The 21,060-nt window shown below is 39.0% G+C and overlaps 2 protein-coding genes across 3 annotated transcripts; one reads left to right on the forward strand and one right to left on the reverse strand.

Annotated features, from left to right (window-relative positions):
• The first annotated feature begins 24 nt into the window (after positions 1-24).
• Positions 25-10,944, forward strand: echdc3 (enoyl-CoA hydratase domain containing 3). 2 transcript variants are annotated; one of them, XR_002754242.1, is made up of 8 exons: positions 25-247; positions 1,559-1,680; positions 1,753-1,850; positions 2,078-2,278; positions 2,709-2,887; positions 2,969-3,137; positions 4,847-4,970; positions 10,860-10,944. XR_002754242.1 is itself a non-coding variant. In XM_005811204.3 (6 exons), the coding sequence occupies exons 1-6, from the start codon at positions 111-113 to the stop codon at positions 3,120-3,122; spliced, it is 891 nt and encodes a 296-aa protein (XP_005811261.1). In that variant the 5' UTR covers positions 25-110; the 3' UTR covers positions 3,123-3,735. The 2 variants fall into 2 exon arrangements, 1 of the variants encoding a protein (XP_005811261.1); XM_005811204.3 differs by lacking the exons at positions 4,847-4,970; positions 10,860-10,944 and having other exon boundaries at positions 2,969-3,735.
• LOC102235681 (USP6 N-terminal-like protein) lies at positions 5,746-19,830 on the reverse strand. Its single transcript, XM_023350609.1, has 11 exons — positions 19,762-19,830; positions 17,127-17,335; positions 15,981-16,140; positions 14,527-14,636; positions 14,131-14,179; positions 13,302-13,422; positions 12,934-13,028; positions 12,789-12,854; positions 11,091-11,190; positions 10,863-11,015; positions 5,746-8,156 (listed from the first exon to the last, which is right to left on the reverse strand). The coding sequence occupies exons 1-11, from the start codon at positions 19,828-19,830 to the stop codon at positions 6,676-6,678; spliced, it is 2,613 nt and encodes an 870-aa protein (XP_023206377.1). The 3' UTR covers positions 5,746-6,675.
• Positions 19,831-21,060: the final 1,230 nt, after the last annotated feature.

The raw sequence follows: 21,060 nt of genomic DNA on the forward strand, positions 1-21,060 counted from the left end.
TCTGTCAATTTCTGGTTTCTGTACATGCGCAGACCGGGTTTGTTTGACCACGGACAGCGCATGTCATTCCTGACGTCATAAGCCGGAAGTAGTGGAAAGAAGGTTGTGAAATGGCTCGCAGTTTGTTGTGTGGAGGCGTTTCTGTGTTTCAGGTCAGCAGGAGGATACCGCTGCTGTCCGCTTCTCGGTGTTACTCCCAGTCGGAACCGGAACCGCTGACTCTGAGGGAACAGAAGCACGGAATCAGGTGCTGCCATTAAAAACAGGTCGCTTCACCAACCCGAACCCTCATGTAGAAACAGATCATTTAAGGAGAAACTGAGGATTCAGTAAAGGGAGATGCTTTCTGTGGTCCACAAACTGAACCAGAACATCTTAATGGGTCTCAGTGGAAATTCGGCTGAAATATTACGCGGTCATTATCGCCTTGTTGTAGTAAATCAAGACATTTAGCTTTATTATTGGTGTGAACAGCTTACTTTTACTTCAGTAGAAGTAACAGAGATTTCCAGGTTCGAAATTTATTATGCATTAGAAAAACCTCAATATCCTCAAAAAAATTAAATTACATAAATTACTTTTTTTCGAGTTTATACAAAATTACAAAAACTGGAATAATAAATTCCCGTTTTAGTTTTAATTGTCAGGGTTGGATCAATATAAATGTCTTGGGTTCAGACAATCTTAATGTAGCAATGTAAAATTTTAATTTGTATTTAAAACTAAAAACATGTTGAAATATTTCAATACATAATGGTATCTGTAATGAGTAGACATAAACAGTAAAAATACAATATTACGCTGAAGTGGCTGCAGAGTAGTTTATCACCATGACAACCTCTGAAAGAAATTGGCCCTGAATCTGCTGCCATCCACCTGCAGGCCTCTGTACCTCATTCCCGATTAAACACATTTAAATTAAATTTACTTTGTTTAGTTTCTACAAGGAAAATAGACCCAGTTATATGCATAAGAATGCATATTTATCTCAATAAAGTCCAATCCGAATTGGACTTCGACTTGGACATGACAAGTTTGACCCAATTTTACCCCGATTCCCAGCCTGGGAAAGTTTGCATCAGTTGTGTGAGAGGAGAATCAACCCGACTTCAGCCAGTTAAGCAAACATGACTCTGAACCCAGTTGGGTAGTGTGAACTGATCGTTGATCCAACGGCTGCTGCTGACAGTCGATAAAAAAGGAAAGCAAAGAGCCGACTGTTTATTATTTTTAAAGGTTCATTTGTAACTATAACATTTTCTGGATATAAACAAACTAAACATAACACAAACTGTCACAAAGTAATAAAAAACTTAATTGTAAGACTAAAATACAGTAATAAATTAAGAACCTCAGGAAGAAACATTTCAAATAGTGAACAATGTCCAGAAACAATTGTCAATAATTTATAAAATAAAGTAAATTAAAGTTGACTAAATGTACGGTACACACATGGTGGTATGAGAACAATAAAAAAGTATCAGTTTAAGAGAATATTATTGTGACAAATATTCTTTAAAATATTTTCTAATGTGTTAAAAAGCTACATTCCTACCAGGAGGATCATTTTAAACAACCCTAAGAAGAGGAACGCTCTGTCCTTGTCCATGCTGGAAACCCTCCGAGAAAACATCCTGACTGACGTTGACGGCGAAGATCTCAGAGTCATCATCATATCAGGTCTGTTTGTAATTACTCGTTCATATTAGAGACAGGAAGCAGTTGGTCCTACGTTTGCGCTGCTTGTTTCAGCCAAAGGTCCGGTGTTCTCGTCGGGACACGACCTGAAGGAGCTGACGTCCACGCAGGGCCGAGAATACCACACCAAGGTGTTTCAAACCTGCTCAGAGGTCAGTTTGTGTCTGGGATGGGACTGAAACTCCAGCTGAAGAGTCAAAACATGTTCCAGTTGGGAAATAAATCCTTACATCAGATAAGCAAGCACTGAAAATGTCAATATTTCTCTTATTTTAAACATTTCTGACATAAAATACCTGTTGGATTGGAGTTTAGTATAGGCATGGAACAAGGCTTCAGGTGTTCATAACCTCAGCTGTTGGTAATTTTTGTGTTTTAGGTGATGACTCTGATACAAGACCTCCCTATTCCAGTGATCGCCATGGTGAACGGCGTTGCCACGGCAGCCGGTTGCCAGCTGGTTGCCAGTTGTGACATTGCAGTTGCGACCGAGAAATCCACCTTTGCCACTCCGGGCGTCAACGTGGGTCTGTTCTGCTCGACGCCGGCGGTGGCCGTGGGCAGAGCGGTGCCAAGAAAGGTACCGACACTTTTCAAAACTTTTATTACGGTACGAACTGAAGGGATTCTGCTGAGATAAAAGTGGTTTTGTTTCACTTTTGAGGTATTCAGCAGGTTTAGGATTTATCCCAGAAGTTCTTACTGGACCTGGCAACATTTTCCTGGTGTAGCTGATGACACATTTTTTTCACCTGATACATGCGCCACCTGGTGGCTGTTTATTCACAATGAATGTTATGCATTTATAACTCAAGAATCAAAGTAGTATTGGGGAAATAATTTAAAATGTCATATTTTAAATTATTTGTGCTACTTAAAATATTTACTTGGTATAGTAATGGTGAGAACCTTGAGCACCTTTCTTTCTGCTATTTTGTTGGTCAACAGAAAATCACCCACAGTCATTAAAGTCCTCTATCGAACTCTTATCACGTTGTTTTTGTAAACAGGTTGCCATGGAGATGCTGCTGACAGGATCTCCTATCTCAGCCCATGATGCCCTGTTGCATGGCCTGATTAGCAAGGTGGTGCCAGAGGAGCGGTTGGAGGAGGAGACATTAGCCATCGCCCAGCGAGTGTGTCAGTCCAGTCGACCTGTTGTAGCTCTTGGCAAGGCCACATTCCAAAGGTACGCTATTATTAATGGTTTGCAGTGAATACCTGACACAAAAGATTGCATTTATTTCTTGTGTTTCTGGTTCTTTTATAGACAAATGGCTCAAGGCAGAGACGCAGCATATGCCACTGCCTCCAAGGTGATGGTGGACAACCTGGCTCTGAGAGATGGACAGGAGGGGATCCAGGCCTTCTTAGAGAAACGCAAACCTGTGTGGAGCCATAAACCTGAGAAAGTTCATGACTGACCCACTCTGGGAGAGGTTATGTCTTAGTAAACATCTTTATTAGTATAGAGTGATCTTTGGTCACTAATTGAAATTACCTATTGGAGCAATTTGCAGCATGATAAAGAGCTAAGTTTAAATATTTGTTAATTTCACCCAAACATTACATCTGTTTTGCCCAGACTGAACTTCAGAACCATTTTGTGCCTTAAGAGCTGCAGAAACAACCCACTATTGATGCTTTTGTAGAAGTTTTACATTCATATTGCTACTTGAAAGACAAATCATAGTTTATCTTGATTTGACGGTTTTCTGTACTATCAAAGTTTGATTCATGATGAAAATAAATAAAAACTTCCGTAATGTTTAACAGCAGAATAATCAGTAAAAGTTTGGTAGCAGGAGTTTTCTGATTGCAAAAATCACAAAAGCCTGAGGGCTGCTGAATGTTGTGACACTAATCAGTGGCATAATCAGAACTTTATATGACATAACTGTAGTATGCTTATGCTTTAATATATTTAATTTATAATTGTAATATTTGTTTCTGGTGTGTCTGTGCAATTTTATGCAGCTGTTCCTGTAAGTATTGTAAGTTATACTGTAATTCAGAATACATTTTTTTTAGCAACGACATTTTCCTACTGTCGTTATTAAATATATGGATTGTGATTTGTGCATTTTTGATCATTTCAATTTCTTGCAAGAACTTAATTTAAAAAAAAATTAAAATGGAGGGGTGAAGTAAACATTTAACAATATTAAGTCAATGTTACCAAGTGAAAGTCCAAGAACCTGAAAATAATTATCTTTCTGTAAATAAGTAAATGATGATACATTTAATTAATGAATAAGTAAATAGAAACAAAATGTGTTATTTGTATAGTTATATAAATTAAAAGTATGTAAAAAAAATACCGAGAAAGAAAAAACAATACTTGTAGAGGAAGTTTATGTCACTTCCGGTTGCCATCTTGAGTCTTACTACACCTGTACCAAACAAAAAAGTTATCAGCCAGAGAAAAACTTAACTTGCAGAATGAAAAATATAACAAGTTCAGAGTCTTGTTAAAAGCTGGTAAGTGTTACGTTAACCTTTTAACATGTAAAGGTTTTCAGTTTGTAGATTAAAATGTGATTAAAATGTTAAGCTAACGGATGTCCGACCGTTAGCATCCATACTAGCTTTGTTTATTCGTTTTCATCTAAGATATTCTTTGGTTGTCAGTTGTTCTTAACTTTTGACTGTTTAGCAGGTTTGGTTTAGAACGCTTTTATCTTGCTGTTATTGGTTGTTATGAAGCTGGCAGTTATGAAGTGGTGTTTTGTTTTTGTCAAGGCTAAGGTTAGCATCTGGTTCGGCCAAATGGCTATTCCGCTCCAGTTAGCATCTCTAGACAACCTTGAGATCGGGCTAGTTAAAACTCTAGCTGACCTAAAACTCTTAAAACTTGAATATTGAGCTTGTTGGATATTAAAGAAGTTCTTTGAGTGGCGCAAGCTAAAATCCACTCAGGTTTTAATGAAACTAATTTTAGTGATTTTAAAAAGGAATCGGAATAAAAATGTTGGCATCAGTGGGACACATCGCTATGTAAGCAGATATTAACATTGAACAACTGAATTCCGCCAATATTTTCATATTAAGTTATGATGCTGTTAGTTGTACGAATCTGCCCAAGACGGAGTAAACTTTGTGATTTCACATCAGTTGATGTTGTTTTCTTTTGTTTTATTGGTTTCAGTGTTTGAAAATGTTCCTGAAAGACTCACAATCAGCTGGAGGCCGACTGCAATCCTTCCACCATTTGTGAGGATTTGTTGAACTTTCCAACCAGCTGACGGTGATAAAACATTTTTCTACTACAGGTAAGAGAAACCTCACCTGTTACATATTTACACAACTTCATTTCTAAAGCAGAAATATATTTATAACTTAAACACTTAGTAAATGCAGAAATAGTTTTCTGCTCCTTATTGTTGAATTTTATAGTTTAGTTTTTTTAGCCTTCTCATCATTATTGAGTAACGCTAATATAACAAGCTGATTAAATGCACATTAAACTGTTGGAATATTATGCCAGAACGTTTTGGCTGAAGTTTACAAGTTTTCCTTCCCGTCTGAAGTTAAATCAGATCAAAATTGTATTGTTTCAGATCAGAATCACACAAATATTTCTACTTTCTACATTATTGGTAAATGCCCCAATAATGAGTAAAATAATCTGTTAGAGATTTAGTTATTAATGCCTTTAAGATCAGAAGTTTACATACTTTTCAGTATTTAGCGTTGCCTTTGAACTGGCTGACTTGGGTCAAACTTCTTACTGTTCAGAAGTTTTTAACAATACTTTAAAAGATTTTATAACCGAGGCTCAATAAATGTAATTATTATTGGGTTTTCTGTATTGTAGGGCATGTAAATGTTTCCACATGCCTAATCCAGGCTATTATATATTGTTTTAAAAGGTTGTAAATTACCGAATCAATCTTTTGTGAAGAATATTTCCGTATTTTGTATTATGTATTTAAGAAAGTAGCTGGCATTAAAACAATAATCAAATAATCCCAAATAATCAGGTTTTCTTTAAGGAATAAACTACAGAGTTTAAGTAAGATTTAAAGCACAAACACATTCAAAGAGTCAATTTCACCACCTGCTTTTATTAAACAAAGTGTGAGAAGAAACTGCTGTTTAACTGTTTCACAAAATGCAAATATAACTTAGAAATTGCAATGAGAATCAGCTTAATGCTGTTTAAAAGCATCTACACCAGAGAATGAACAATAAAAAATGGAATGTGGTCAGTTCATAGTTGAAATGCATGACGTTCATGGTACATGTAGTGTGTTCTAGATCACGGTCCAGTAGTCAAAAGGTAGCAGGCATGAACAAAACATAAGGTTGGAAATTAATCTGAAACAAGTTTCCATCCTGATCCAGACGCTGTAGCTGTTAGAGCAACCAAAATGAGTGCCTAATGCTAACAGTTTAGTTACTCAATTATATATTATTATTATATAGCCCTAATGTAATTTAGTATTTATGGTTGAAGTGTAAAAACAAACAACTGGTTTTTTAATTAGAGAAATGCGTTAAACATTAATTATGATTGAAAATTACTACTGAACTGTAACAAAGACTCACTAAAAACCAAACATAACCTGCTGTTTGCACCATGATTGAAATGAACTCGATCAGTTCTGCTCCCTGGTCCTTAATAAAATCATCCTGAAGCAAACAGAGGGAATTAATCTCAGATTTAAATACCTGGATGTAAGAGATTTTAAAAAAATCAGTTTTACTCTCAAGATTAACACAAAAATCCACTGTACATCATCAGACTCTAAAAGATATATATGTATATATGTATATTGTAACCTCTGTTCATGATTTACATCCAAAAATAAAATAAAATCTTCAGTTTTTTAAAGCGATCAGTAGAAATGTCAGAGGCTGGTGTGTCTTCCAGCGTTTTCTTCACATGTAAAGAACAACAGAGCAGGAACAGAACCGAGTTCTGCTCGTCTTAACCACAGTGTCCGTGACTACACCTCTTCTTTTATCCTAACATCACAGCAGCATCGACTCCTGCATGGCAAAAGCCTCTGATGCGTGCCTGTAGTGTGGTCCACCAAACAGCTGGGGGTGCTGTTGCCGCTGCTCCTGGAACTGTGTCCTGTAGTGAGGGAGAATGTCTGGGTTGGGGGGGAAGGTGAACTCATGAACTGGAGACATTTGGGCTTGCTGGAAGCTGGGCGAACGTTGCATTCCACCGGGGGACTGAGGAGGGCGCTCATCGTCTGGCTCCCACTGGAAGCCATCTACGATTGGCTGAGGCCTGCCTCCTGGCATGAAGTGGGGATTTCCCTCGAATCTGTAGTCCAGGGAAGTTTGCATTTGTGTGGTTGACGTTAGTTGCTGCAGGTAGATTGGAGTGGAGCTGCTCTGAAGGTTTCGGGTGGACTCTGGCTGCCTGCGGTAGGTGGCGAACGAGTTATTTTGTAGCGACTTCTCAGGAGAAAGGTTGCTGGGCCGCCGCTGGGTGGTGGCGTACACTAGTTCCCTATACGACGTGCTGGAGGGGGAATTAAATCTGGGGTCTCTGTAAAGTTTGTCCTCCCCTCGGTGGTCCAGGCTCACACTGTAGCCTGGGTGGAGGATGGGAACTTCGGTTGTAGTTCTTCCTGGAGAGGGCTGTTGAAGTGGGGTGTTGTACAGACTCCGAGCCCCGGAGTAGCCGGCAGGTAACCCTGGGGGACTGTTGTGTGGAAACTGAGAGGGGTGGTGATGCTTAGTCATCCTGGGGCCTGTTGAGGCCGAGACGACGTTGCTGGCCTGGTGTGGTGTTGGTACGATAAAGGGAGTCTCATTATGAGGGGCCCTCATTCTGGATGGAGGCTTCTCAAGCTCCAGAATCTCAAAATCCTGCTCTGACAGTCCTGGTACGTTGTCATACTGGGAGGCATTGGAGCCCCGATCAGAGCCAGTGATGAACACTTTGGGTCGGGGTCGTCGTTGAGCATAAATGCCGTCGTTGGGGCTGGATGGAGCCGGTGATGCCCCTCGGCTCTGCTGCGTCTCTCGCGCTGCGGCGGCTTTGGCCGCTTCCAGCTTTGTCTCGGAGGGTTTGACCCAGCGGGGGCCAATGATTTGACGGGAACTGGAGGCTGCGTTGGAGTTGTGGTTGGCGGTGGCGTGGTTCTGAGGACTGCGGCTGGGCGTTGGGGTGGGGGCTGATGACGGAGTGGTTCCTCTCTCTGGTGTGGTGGAGGCGGACTGCTTTAGTTGCTCGTCCAGAAGCTCGTTGGATCTCCTGGGGTGGGCATCCCATTTCTCCGCCCTGTGATGGCGGGACGGTTTCTCCAGTGAGTCCCTGCGTGCCCGGCTCGGGGGCCGACTGTCCTGCTGGCGTCCCGGTACCGGACTGGAGTCTCTTGGAGGCTCGGCTGGCTCCGTGTGGCTCTGACCGTTGCCCACGTGATTCATCTGCGGCTCTGCAACCTCTGGAGGAAGCTGCCCCAACGGCTTCTTAGGAAACTCATCCTCATTAGCTGCAACATAAGAACAACAGATTCACATTATTCCTCCATCAGGAACCTGAATGAACAGTGATGGTTGAACACACTGCGTAGTGACGTCACAACGGGGTCATGAGTTCATGCAACAACACTGCCATCGAGGTAAAAATGAAGGAGCATTACATTCAAGACGAGACTTAAACAAATTCACAGCAGAAGACAAAAATAACATCAGAAATATGTTTTAATTTCCATTTAGGGGATTCCACTTCGCTGAGTGGCCTCTGAAAATTTTACTCCATACATGAAACAGTAGCAGCAGCGACCCACTTCACCAGGATTGGTTCTGTACAACCAGCTCTTTATGAAAGTACTACCTACATAAAATATTAATATATGCTGAAAAGAGCATGTTAGGATGTATTGGTGTTCCAGTTATCCAGGAAAGGAACTCAGGTTTCTCTCATTGAAGAGATTATTTATGCTCCCATGTTGTTCTGCTTCCACTAGGTTTCATTCATTTAACCTGAAATACTTTATTTAAACTGGTCAAAGATAAATAGTAAATTACTTTATAACAGGTACATGTTTTATTAATTTGTATGTATTTGAAATGCTGTACAGAATATTTTTGGTGAAAATATGACAGTAGTGTTCATTGCTTTTAGATCATTGTAAGCAGAATACAGAGAAGGCAAAGGGACTTGCATTGTGTTTTTGTAGATTTATAGAAAAAATACAAAAGATGCCAAGGAGGTCTGGGGTGGGACAGAGAATGAGAGCTGTGAGACAGCGGTGAGGTGTGCTGTAGGAGTGAAAGAGCTGGGACTGCTTCAGGGATTGTTTCCTTTAGTGATAGAGGGGCTGATGGGATGGATTATGATGTTTGCAGATGATACTGAGATATGAACCGTGGCTACAAGACAGAAGGCATGTGAGTAAATGAGACGGGCACAAGGTCCAGAGTAAAACAGAGTCTGGAAGACGAGAGTGCAAACGTTGGGATGGATGGAGAAAGTGTCAAGTGTGATGAAAGGTGTAGAAAACAGTCCAAAGACCAGTGATGATTGGTTTAGAGCTGGAAGCAGGATGGAGGCTGCAAAGCTTGAGATGTTGAGGTTTTCTTTGGGAAAGACGAGGATGGGCAGGATCAGGAATGATGGAGAGCTCATGGCAAAGGGATGGGAGATAAAATCAGAGAGGCCAGACTGAGATGTTGAGAGGAGAGATTATATCAGTAGAAGGTTTTTGAGGGGAACAAACAGGAGATTTATGGGTGAAAGAGGACTAAATGGAGACAGATGATGGGCCGTGGCGACACCTGAAGGGAAATGCTGGAAGAGAAGAAGATGATGAATCTACTATTGATTGATTTGGGTAATTCAATAAAGTTGTTTGACTTAATTTAGCAGCACATTTGGATGAACTGCGGTGAAGTTTCCATCTGTCACACTCACCAGAGATGCTGCCCTAAATGACAGCAGAAGAAGAAATAACAAGCAAATACTTCACACTCAGAAGCAAATTTAACATTTAAACGTTGCAATGGATTTTAATGATTTTATAGCAACACTATATTATTCTTAGACTTTTTCTGTAAATTTGTTTACGGAAACATTAGTGTACTTCATAGTTCCGATTTCATAGTTAACCATTTCTGTTTGATTAAAATACCGTAAAACGTCTAATAATGCAGTAATTTGTGCTTGAGGATACAATGCAAGTGTCTTGGGTGATTATTTGCAGAATTGGTAACAAAACTTTTATAAAGTTACGAACATTAATGTTTATCTTTAGCTTTTTTTATAACCAGGAGTGTGATGTTTCAGTTTTTACCTGGATTTATTAGTTCGACTAAAATTAAAGCGACCGTGTTCAAAGATAATTAAGTTAATTAGGAACTAATCCTTTATTATTTATACTTTATTTGGAGCCAGTCAGAACAATTAATTAAAAATTTATTGAATTAATCACCAACTAGCTCAGTAATCAATTAATCATTAACTGGAGTCTACAGACAGAAAATGCCATTTGCTTTAAAAAAAAAAAAAAAAGCAAATGGCAGCCAAAACTGCATTTAAGATAAAAACACTTTTGTCTGTTTTTCTCCAAACTCCTCAAATGGCATTGTTAGTCATCCAGTTGAAAGTTACTAAAAATGCCACATTATTGCATTTTGTGCAATAAATGTGCCAACTTTTAATCTGATTGTCAGAATAATCGATTACTAAACTAATTTAGCTACAGCACTACTAGCAACATGTCTGGTCATTTTTGCTTCAGTTCTGTAGCCTAAATAGTTGTTTTTGTTTTCAGTACCGTAAATTTTCCACCAGAGGGAGACATTACCAACAGCTTCACAGTTGAGGTACAACACGAGGATCAAAAAGGACAAAAAAAGCGAGCTTCCACATGAACACCACAATAAAAAACACAATGTTGGAGGGAAAAGGTTTGTGAAGGGAAGAACCCAGGTGTTGTTGGACAGACAGGACGAACTGTGGGACGGATGGATAGAGACATGGACAAGAAAGACCAGTCAGGATAGCCCACCGGTTACTGTTGTAGGAGGGAATATGGCCGCCACTCACAGCCACACTTTTGTTGTTGTTGGCTAACATTGTTTAGGAGGAGAGGAAGAGAAGTAGATTAACGAGGAAACTGGAAGAAACACTCTACTGCTACGCTAAGACAGCAGGAAACCCGGTAACCAGCGTGTCTGATTGTTGTTTACAGTACCTGGCGGTGGGAAGTCCAGCTTGGCTCGCCGCAGCTCCGTCATGGACGCCTGCAGCTGCTCGATCACAAAGTCGTCCTCCAGGAAGAAATCTTTGGCTAACGTGACCTGCAGGAACTCCACCAGCTCCTCCATGGACAGCTTCAACAGGTGCTCTACAGCCACACACACACACCTGAGTTAGCATGTTCACACACCAGCTGTTAGCTTTGGGTTGCTAGCGGACTCACTTTTGTGCAGTTTGAGGATGGTGTAGGACATGGCGGGCAGCACTCGCTCCCCCTCGAGGATGTAGATGTCCCAGATCCGGAGAGTCAGAGTGAAGGGAGTCTGAACACAAACACAACCAGACATCAGAGGTTTCTGTCTGACGACCAGAGGAGCAGAAAAACTTTGATTCTATACAGAATCAATCAGAACCTATTTGTAAATGTACTTCATATCCCATTGCCGTAGAAGGTCGACTCTGACACCGTATAGCATGAGAACGTTGTGATTATTCAAGATTTAATATAAATGCACTTCAGATAATCAGTCGAGTTTATTTGTATAACACTTTTCAGTAACAAGGCAGATCAACTTTACCTCATAAACACATCATTCAGTTGTGGAACCAGTAACAATATTGCATTTTGTCCATACCGTCGTTAAAATCATCAATACGCATCAAATATGTTGATCAATGTTAAATGTATTATGGTTCAAAAGCAACTGAACAGGTGAGCTTTTCTAGATTTAAAGGAACTCAGTGTTTCTGTCAAGTCGCTGCTGCAGGAATCGATGCCAAAAGTCAGGCTGCTAAGCTAATACTGGTAATTTAAGTTACAGAATTTTAAACCTAATTCTGATTAAACGTAAAATGATGGATTTTGATGCTTTAATCTCTTTTCCTCTCGTCAGTCATAATTTAAACAGAATCTTTAGACAGTTTGAATAGAAAAACTGGTTTCTGAGTCGAATTGATTAGACATTTAAAGATTCTCATCTGTACTGGTGACTGTTTAGAGCAAAACCAGAACCAATATTCAATCATCCAGAACTTTATAAACTATAATAAGTTTTCTCTTTTCTGTTGCTGCTGGTTATAATTAAGAGCAGGAAGAAGATTGATTCCTTCTGTTCCTGTTAATGAGGCGTCTGACTTAATTATGAAAGCAATCTTTAGCAGAACATCACTGATGAATGAATAAAAGAAAACTTGTATGCAAAAATAACAAACTATAATTAAAACATCATCAGAGCTTCATTAGAAGATCATAATGATGATAATTTATCAATCTTAAGTAAAAGAAGTTAAATATTCAGCTGCAGTAAATAAACATGACAGAATAACTTCATGCAGCAACTAATAAACTAAATTAATGCAGTTGTTTCCAGCCAATTATTCACCCATAACACATGCAGTTATATTTTTATGATTCGGTATAGGTTGATAGATTAAATGTAAAAGGCTCTTAAGGTAATAAAGCTGCAGCTTTAATGCATCTGAACATTAACATTATTACTTTTAAATAAAGATGGTTGGAAGCCAGCTTTTAGAATCTGAAGTTTTCTAAAAGCAACTGATTATCCTTTTTATTATATTACTAGATTGCCCCATGTATGTGCAAACCCATTAAATGAATTGGATAATAAAAATACATTTATTTCAAGAACTTTATCACAAGCCGGAGGTGCTAAGCCCCGCCTCCTGGCTCTGATTGGTTGTTTCCAGTTAGCGCTGGGAGAAGACAGAGGAGCTAAATGTTGTTCATACCAAACTGTCATGACTTGGTGTCAATTTCAACAAACATGTGAAAAATATTGTTTTTATACAAGTTAAATGCTGCTGCTTTAAGTGCAGTACTTGGAGATAAAGATCCATCTAGACTAGTAATGGGGAAGAAGTAGCAGAAAGAGGAGGTTATATTCTGAGGAGCTGGACTCACTCTGTCCAGGAAGCACTGGAAGAACCACTTCATGGTGTACAGGCTGGTGAAAACCTCCTGGTTGTCCTGCAGGACCAGTAAAACCAGTTCAGAGCGCTGATGGGTTAACCATCTCTGGTTGTTATGGAGCTGCCGTGTGTCTCACCAAATGCTGCTTCAGTTTGGGCATCATCTTCTTCAGGATCCGGTCGTGGTGCTCCTGGTAGCGCATCAGCTTGGGGAAGCCAGGGATGAAGAACCCTGAGGGCCGAGACACAGCAGGCCGTGTTTTATAACAAACATGTCAATAAATTAGCAGCTCAGCATCTTTGATCACAGTTGGAAACATCTGAGAAGTCCCTCAGCCTCCAGAGATCCAGTGAACTTTCTGCATTTATGTGAAGTTATTTCAGCTGGAGTCGGTTTAATTGTTTCCACCCCTGCTGGCTGTGCTTTATGAATCCTCACTAACCGGTTCATTAGTCGCCGTTCTAACATTATAAACTTAAAATAAACAACTTTAACAGTTTTTACCGTGCATGGCGTGCTTCTGCCCCGACAGTAGTTTGACCAGAGCCCAGAAAGCGTCTTCCTCGTTCATGTAGATGAGCAGCAGAGCCGTGATCTGGCTCATGCCCTGGCAGTACCCGACCTCCTGCAGAGCGACATGAAACCGCTGAATACAGGAACAATCTGAGGAGGTCCGAGTCCAGATCGCAACAAAATGAATGAAAATTTCCGAGTTTCATTGGTCAAAAAATTTTGACCTTTTTTTCTTGAAAATTTTTTAATCTCAACATTTCTTAATTTATTTCTCACAAATTTATCAACTTTTCACTCTCAGAAATTTCCAAGTTTTTTCCATAAAATTTCAGTTTGAATAATTAATATAGGTGTTTTTTCTGATTGGCTGCCTGTCAAATTCATCAAGTAAGAAATAAAAAAAGACCAGAGGAACTGCTTAGAAAAAGCTTAAAAACTGTGGGAATAAATTTACATTTAATGTGATTAATAGAAGATGTTACGTATTTTCTGATAATCAAGAGGAAAAAGTGATGAATAAAGTCACAATATATTCTGCGCTACAGAACTCATGGCCATATAAAATCATACATTATGAGGCAACATTTATTTTGAATTAATTATTGAATAGCGAACTAAAAGCTGATGTGTCTTTAGCGTTTTTTTGAGGGACCACTTCATGGAAAAGTTTAGGAACTCTGGATCTAACCTGTTGAAAAAGTAGCTACTGCAAACAATTTTTACACATGAAACTATTTTGTAACAAGTTAAACTTAGAATCGTCAGTAATTTCCCTTTTAGGCCTCTGAAGTTGGTTGGTCCTTGATGGTGAAGGACTCACCGTGTTGTACATGGAGTAAGCTGTGAGGACATGGAAGAGCGCCTGCTGCCTGAAACCAAACACAATCATGATTTAAATACGTTTTATAACGTTACAAATTTTGGTATTTTAAGGACCAAAATTACAATAATTCATATACGTAACAAAAAATAACAAAATCAGGGAAAAGAAAAATTTCCAAAATGTATTTCTTTCGATAAAAAACTTATGAAACTTTAACAATACTGGAGGTGAGTGTCTGGTGAATTTTTCAGAATATAGATACTTCAAAATAAAATAACTCAAGTAAAAGTAAAAAGTACAGCATAGCAAAAATATATTTTTTTCAAAAGACGTTAGTCTCGTAAATGTAACTAGTTGCTCCTCCTCTCTGCTGAGTCGGGTGGCGGCTCTTACTTGACGTCGTAGCGGTTCATGAACATGATGTGGTCCCGGTAGGTTCTGTTCACGTCCAGGTCGATCTGCCGGACGTCGGGGGACAGCGCTCTGGCCCGGGACTTCAGCTTCTGCACAGCAGGAGAAGAAACCTGCAGGTTAAGCTAGCAGAGGCCTTCTCCCTGCTCTGTGTCTTTAAGCAGCAGCAGGGCCGATGCTTGAAGTGGACCGTCTGCTGTTGCCATAGAAGCAGAGGATGTGAACAGCCAGAATCTGCTCTTATTAAAGGCCGTCTGTCTTTCATGACCTGAAAAAGTCCTGAAAGACGAGCTTTGTGTCTCCCACTGTGGACATAATGAGATTATTACTCACACTGTGGAATCAGGAACAAAAAGACGCTGCTTCTGACAACAGGAGCTTTAATCAAAGCAGATCAGCTGATACGGCTTTTCATGTTGTACTGAAAAGTGCGGCATGCTTTTATACTCAGTCATTTTTAGAACTTCGTTCCTCTGTAGGTGTTTTTAGGGTTTGGCTCCAATAAATTCAATCATCTAGAGTAGACTGATGTTCAGCTTTCAAAGCCAAAGATTCTCATTCAGACTTTGACTAGGCCATTCTAACCCATGAATCTTCAGGGAGGTCAAAAGTATGGCACAATTCAAAAATTACATTGCATGTTTTGCTTTTAATTAAGGCAAAATTATTACAAAAAAATTAAAATGATTTTGTAATAGAAAACGTTTGATGCAATATTTTTATAACTACAATTTTTACAGTTTTTTCGGCTTAATTTTAAACAGAAACAATCCGTTTAGTGACTTTTACTCAAAAGCAGTTTTGTGCACCAAGATCTGGTTTAATTAAATAATTACGGTAATTTAAACATGGTGAAATTACCGTAATAACCCAAGATTGGCTGGAATGTCTCCCCTTTCAGAAACCGCTGGAATTTTTCAGACGGCACAAAGTGTGGTAGAATTACGGTAGTGCAGATTTGGCTGGATCACCGGTTGCTGTGTCTAGGACTTAAAGGGTTCATTGATTTGTTGGTGATTTTGTGACAGGCCTACGGCTGAATACAGCAAAATTTGATCTGAAAAGACACAAAAATCTTGATTTTCTGAGACCTTTTTCCTCAAAAAATGTACAAAACCCTTTTTACTTTTTGGAGAATCAATGATTTACAAATCCATTCTCAGAAAAACTCTAACTACTATGCTTAGTTAATTGTTGCACAAGTAAAATTTGATTTTAAATTGTTTAAATGCTTTGCATCTGCTCCAAAACGTTCACTGTGCTCCTCTCATGACTTCCTACAAACAAAACTTCTGGTTGTTTGTTGCTGCAGACCAGAGAAAATGAAATCGGTTATTTCCACGAGTTCAGTCCTCCCTGCAGCGACGCATCAATCTCTGCAGTTAAACTTTCTAATGAGTTTGTAGCAGAACAGAAACAAAAAGTCGAGCCTTTACCTCGTAGAAGTCTTTCTTCTCCTCTTTTATTCTGGGGATGTCGAGCAGCAGGCACCACACCTGCCCTCGGAGCTGCAGAGGAACGCCCTTATAGATCCTCCTGACGAGCTGCAGGAGGAAAACTAAATGTCTTTCAGCTGGAAGCAACTTCAGACCTAAAACAAACCCAATCCGTATTTAAAAAATAAAATCCTCCTAATTTAAGACAAAGTCTAGAAAGAATAAAACAAGTAAAATTGATCTAATATTAACTATGACATCATCGAACGATTAAAAGAAAAAACTTCCCAGTCTGCAGAATTTTCATTTAACCACTTAAACATATTTTATACAATATTAGAAATACAATAAAAGACGCAAATAAACAAATAATTCAGCCCCTTTTTTAAATGGGAAGTGAGTAAAACGTGATGACAGCATTCCTTTAGTTCAATCATTCTGGAACAGGGTGCAGCTCAAACATTTTTATCTGGGATTTATTGTTTGGAATAACTGGTTAATGACAATTTATATATATATATTTTTTTACATTTCTGACTTTATTTCTGCTCTGTCTTGTTTTTTTCTTCAGCAAGTTGACTTTTTACTCCAGTAAACGATTCATCAATCACTAAATAACAATTCTAACTATGATTAATGCACTTCATCGTTTCAGACTTAATGTTAACACATTTACTCTCATCTCTTCTCTGATCTGCTGCACTTTTCAGTTCATAACGAGTTTGGAGCTGAAATAAATAAAAAAACATGAAACTGTTTCTGATAAAAATGCAAATCTTTCACTTTCTATTGATTCAATTCAGAAACCAGTTTTTAAAATTCAAACTGTTTAGAGATTCTGTTTAAATCATCAAATTCCATCAGTTTATATTGGAACAAAAATAGGTTTTTGTAACTTAATTTGATCAGGATTAGGTTAACTCAGCTACAACTTTAACACATTTTAAAATCAAATTTTGAGGATTTTTTTTATCTATTCATAATTCCCAGGAATATAAATTCTGATTCTTTATAAGATAATTTTATTTCTGTGCCTCTAGTTAATGAATATTGGCCTGATTTTTCAGACTCGGATGTGAAACTGTTAGTCTTTATCTGATCTCTGTTGTGTTATAATCCAGCTCACAGTAGCTAACATGCTTCTACTGCTGCAGCTCGGATGGTTTGTGATGAGAAAATAAGTGGTTAGAGTCGGGAGAAAAGCGGCTGCAGCGCTGCAGGCCGACGGCGGAGTAAACAGAGCATCTGGCATCTGCCAGGAATGATAATCGAGCCCAGAGATCCTCGCTCAGCATGTCGGCACGTTCTGCTGAGGTGAACCTGCGACCATCTGGCTGGACGAACTCCAGCAGAGTCTGCATGCAGAACACGCCTTAAAGCTGCAGGAGCGGCAGAGTTCAGTTAGTGCTAAACGGCAGCCGCTCAGACTGGAAATGAGTTTCTGCTCTGATGAGCGACGGCCGGCAGGGAGGAGAGAGACGGAGGAGTTCAGACCGACTAAGATGGAAACTTGACGCAGCCAGAGAGTCGATGCATGTTTGCTCCAATTAATGCAGCGAGCGAATCAGCAGCTTTTAGAGAAATGCTGATTCACCAAAAATCCACAAACACATTTAGGATTTCTGCACTGCAAAAACTCACAATGTTACCAAGGATTTTTATTTTAGAGTTCACTCAAAATGCAGCAAAACATACAACCAAGTTTCAGCAAAATATAGAGACTTGTTAAAATAAATCATTAATACTGATTATTAATTCCAAGATATTTTTCCATGTTAGAAGTGAAATAATCTGCCAGTGAACTTATATTTAAGGAATTAAATATTAAGGAATCACTTATTTAAAATAAGCTCCTGTATTTAGCTGAAAAGTAACTTGATAGTTAGTTTTCTTGTTTCAAGTGTACAAAGATGTTTGCACTAGAAATTAAACTAAAATTACTTGGTAAGATTTAGTGTTTTTGCAGTGTGGAAGCTGGAAACCAGAGCAAACTGTCCGATAAACAGATTCTGTTTTTACAAACCGCCACGTCTTCAAATCAAACAGAACTGGTGCTAAATGTTTGTGCCGCTGTAAAAAATCTGAAGATGCAGTGAACCCTCGTTTTTCGCGGCGTTGCGTTCCTAAAAGAACCCGATAGGCCAAATCCGTGAAGCAGTTACCTTTATTTTTTTACAATTATTATACAGCATAATTAAATACTCTACATTGAAACCAAAGAACAAAGCCTGTTTTCAGGCCTAAGCATTTTTTTATAAACAGAACGCTTTCTTACAAATAACTACAGTAAAATAATGATTTTAATCATCAATATGAAGTACAGTAGGACAAATTGTGACTTGTATTTCTCTGATCCTCTGACTGACGCTGCAGCCTGACTCTGATCTCTACTGGCTTTTTCTCCTGAAGCCTGAGGTGCAGGTGAGTTTTTTTGAGAGAACAACAAAGTTATCGGTAGTTGTTGTTGCTCTTTTTCTTCTGGGCAAAAATATTTGCCAAAATTTGCCAACCTGTATTATGTATATTTAAATACCGTAACGTTATTGGCACACAGGTAGAGAAGAAGTGCGGAGACTGTTTAGCCAATCAGGACGCAGAACACAATGCACTATAAAAAAGAAAATTGCACAAAGAAATCTGCGAAGCCGTGAAGGTGAACTGTGTTATTAAAGTTTCCAGATGTGTTAAAAATCTAATAAAATTTGTGTCTCATTCAACCAGGCCTGTTGCAATAATCAATCAATCACTCAATCAATCAATCAATCAATCAATCAATCAATCAATCAATCAATCAATCAATCAATCATTCACATAAGTTAAAACTCAATCAATAATTTCTCTTTTCATGATTTATTGTTTTTCTCTTTCTACTAAAAACTGGAAGATGAAAGAATAATTGTTTACAGAAAGTAAATGTTCATTAGATTTTATTGATCTTTGAGAATGTGTTCTTGCTTTATTACATGAAATATCAATTTTGTTTTAGTTAATGAAGGTGGAAACTTTTAAATCTTAAAAATTATAACGAAACAAACAAAATTTTGATTGACGCCATATTTCATATGACTATGTCAATGTGGACTGGTGGGTTGACCTTTGACCTCTGGAAATATTTGTCAGCTTTAAAATGATAAAACTTTATCAGCACAAACGTTTGACACCTAGTTTAATTTGAAGAAGGGAAAACTTCTCTCAGGCGTCGCGTTTCCCTGCGAATGGAACCAAACGTGTCTGACTCGGTGCCCCGGCGGCAGGAGGGCCGAGTCCTCTGTGGGGAGCGGCGGTGATTTCCTGAGGCGGCGTGAGGACGAGTGGAAAGTTAATGAGCCGTAAATCAGCTGTGGGTCGTTTCCTCCAGGAAACTGATGGATGAGAGCCAGTCGCATGTTTTCATGCTAAAAAGGGTGGAGGAAGGAGCGTGTCGCCTGGGATTAATAAATCTGGGCTCTTCCTGATTTGCTTTAGAAAGATTCAGCTTCATGTTTGTGATTATTTTAGGTTACGATGCAGAGGAACCAGTAAATAATAAATAAACTTCTGTATCAATGTCTGCCTAGAAAGGTCATGTTGCGTCATCTGGTGGCTCCTAAAAGTAAAGCAGGTTTAACAATCTGTTATAAACAGCAGCAGATTGCTCTAGTAAGTGTTAAAGATGCTGGTCATGAAGGGGTTCAGTCATCGTTACTACTAGGGGTGGGTAAAATAATTGAAGAATCGATGCATCGCAATAATTTCACGCAAAATTCATAATCAATTAGGTGGCTCCTCAGAATCGATTCACCTCCTGACACGTTGGGGGCGCTGCGAGTTTGGTTACTGTGCTGAGCACCTGAGCGCTAACAACAGTCATGGCGAGCAGCTGTAGAAAGCTAACTCCGTCAACTTTTAAGTCAGATGTTTGGGCTCATTTTGATTTCCCATCTAAATCTAGAATTCAAGAAGTCGACAAAAGCAAGGTGGTATGTAAGCTGTGCCAGAGAGAATTAAAGTACTGCAGTAACACGACAAACCTGCACAACCACTTAACCAGATACCACGCAGATGCGCTACAAAAACCCGAAGCACAACCTGTTGACTCCAAACAGACACAAATCAACAAATCATTCATCTCTAAACTTCCGCCAAGCTCTGCCCGCGCACAAAAAATCACAAAGTCTGTAGCCGTGTTTATTTGCAAGGACCTGCGACCGTACAGTGTTGTTGAAAACAAGGGTTTTAAGAATACGCTAAAGATACTCGAACCACGCTACGCAATACCAACAGTAAATACATGACAGAAGTCGCTGTGCCGTCACTGTATACAGAGGTGTAGACAGCCGTTTTGGAGTCGTTAAAGTCGGCCGAAAGAGTTGCTCTGACGTGTGATGGCTGGACCTCGAGAGCGACCGACCCCTACTAACCATCACTTCTCATTCATATCGAACGAGTGGGAATTGGTGTCAAATGTGCTTCAGACCAGGCCCCTTCATGGAAGTCATACTTTGTTGTCATGCCAAGCTAAAAGGTACCTTTGCATCCCAGGCAGTAGTGTACCTGCTGAAAGGATCCTTTCCACAGCAGGTGACATAGTCACAGCCCAGAGAAGTGCATTGAAGGCTGAGCATGTGGATCAGCTGCTTTTTCTGAACAAGAATCTCCACGTGCCCACTTAGTCTGTAACCAGAAATGAAGAACTGTACTGTTACAGTACAATTCTTTATTTCTGGCTACAGCACTATAGTTCAGTTCAAGATACGTTCAAAAATTAGAGGTTAATCACTACATGTTCAAAAGCTAAGAATGTTTACAAGCACTAAACTTTTTCAGTGCAATTCAGTTGAATACAACCCTATGATTTGTGTTTAAATCTGCACTAATATGCACAGATGTTATTGAAATGCATTTTTATTTATATTAGACTTTCAAGAGATAAGCTATGCCTAATTCTATTTTACATGCACTTTATTTTTTATTGTTTATTAAGAACAGTTTTCTACTTTAAGCACATTGCAGAAAGAAATTTGTTTCTTTGCTCAGAAATGTGATGTTACAGAAGTTTGTATGAAAATAAATATTTTAAAAATGTCAACATTATCTTAAA

The sequence above is a fragment of the Xiphophorus maculatus genome, chromosome 17, assembly GCF_002775205.1.
Source record: "Xiphophorus maculatus strain JP 163 A chromosome 17, X_maculatus-5.0-male, whole genome shotgun sequence".
Classification (NCBI taxonomy): Eukaryota; Metazoa; Chordata; class Actinopteri; order Cyprinodontiformes; family Poeciliidae; genus Xiphophorus; species Xiphophorus maculatus.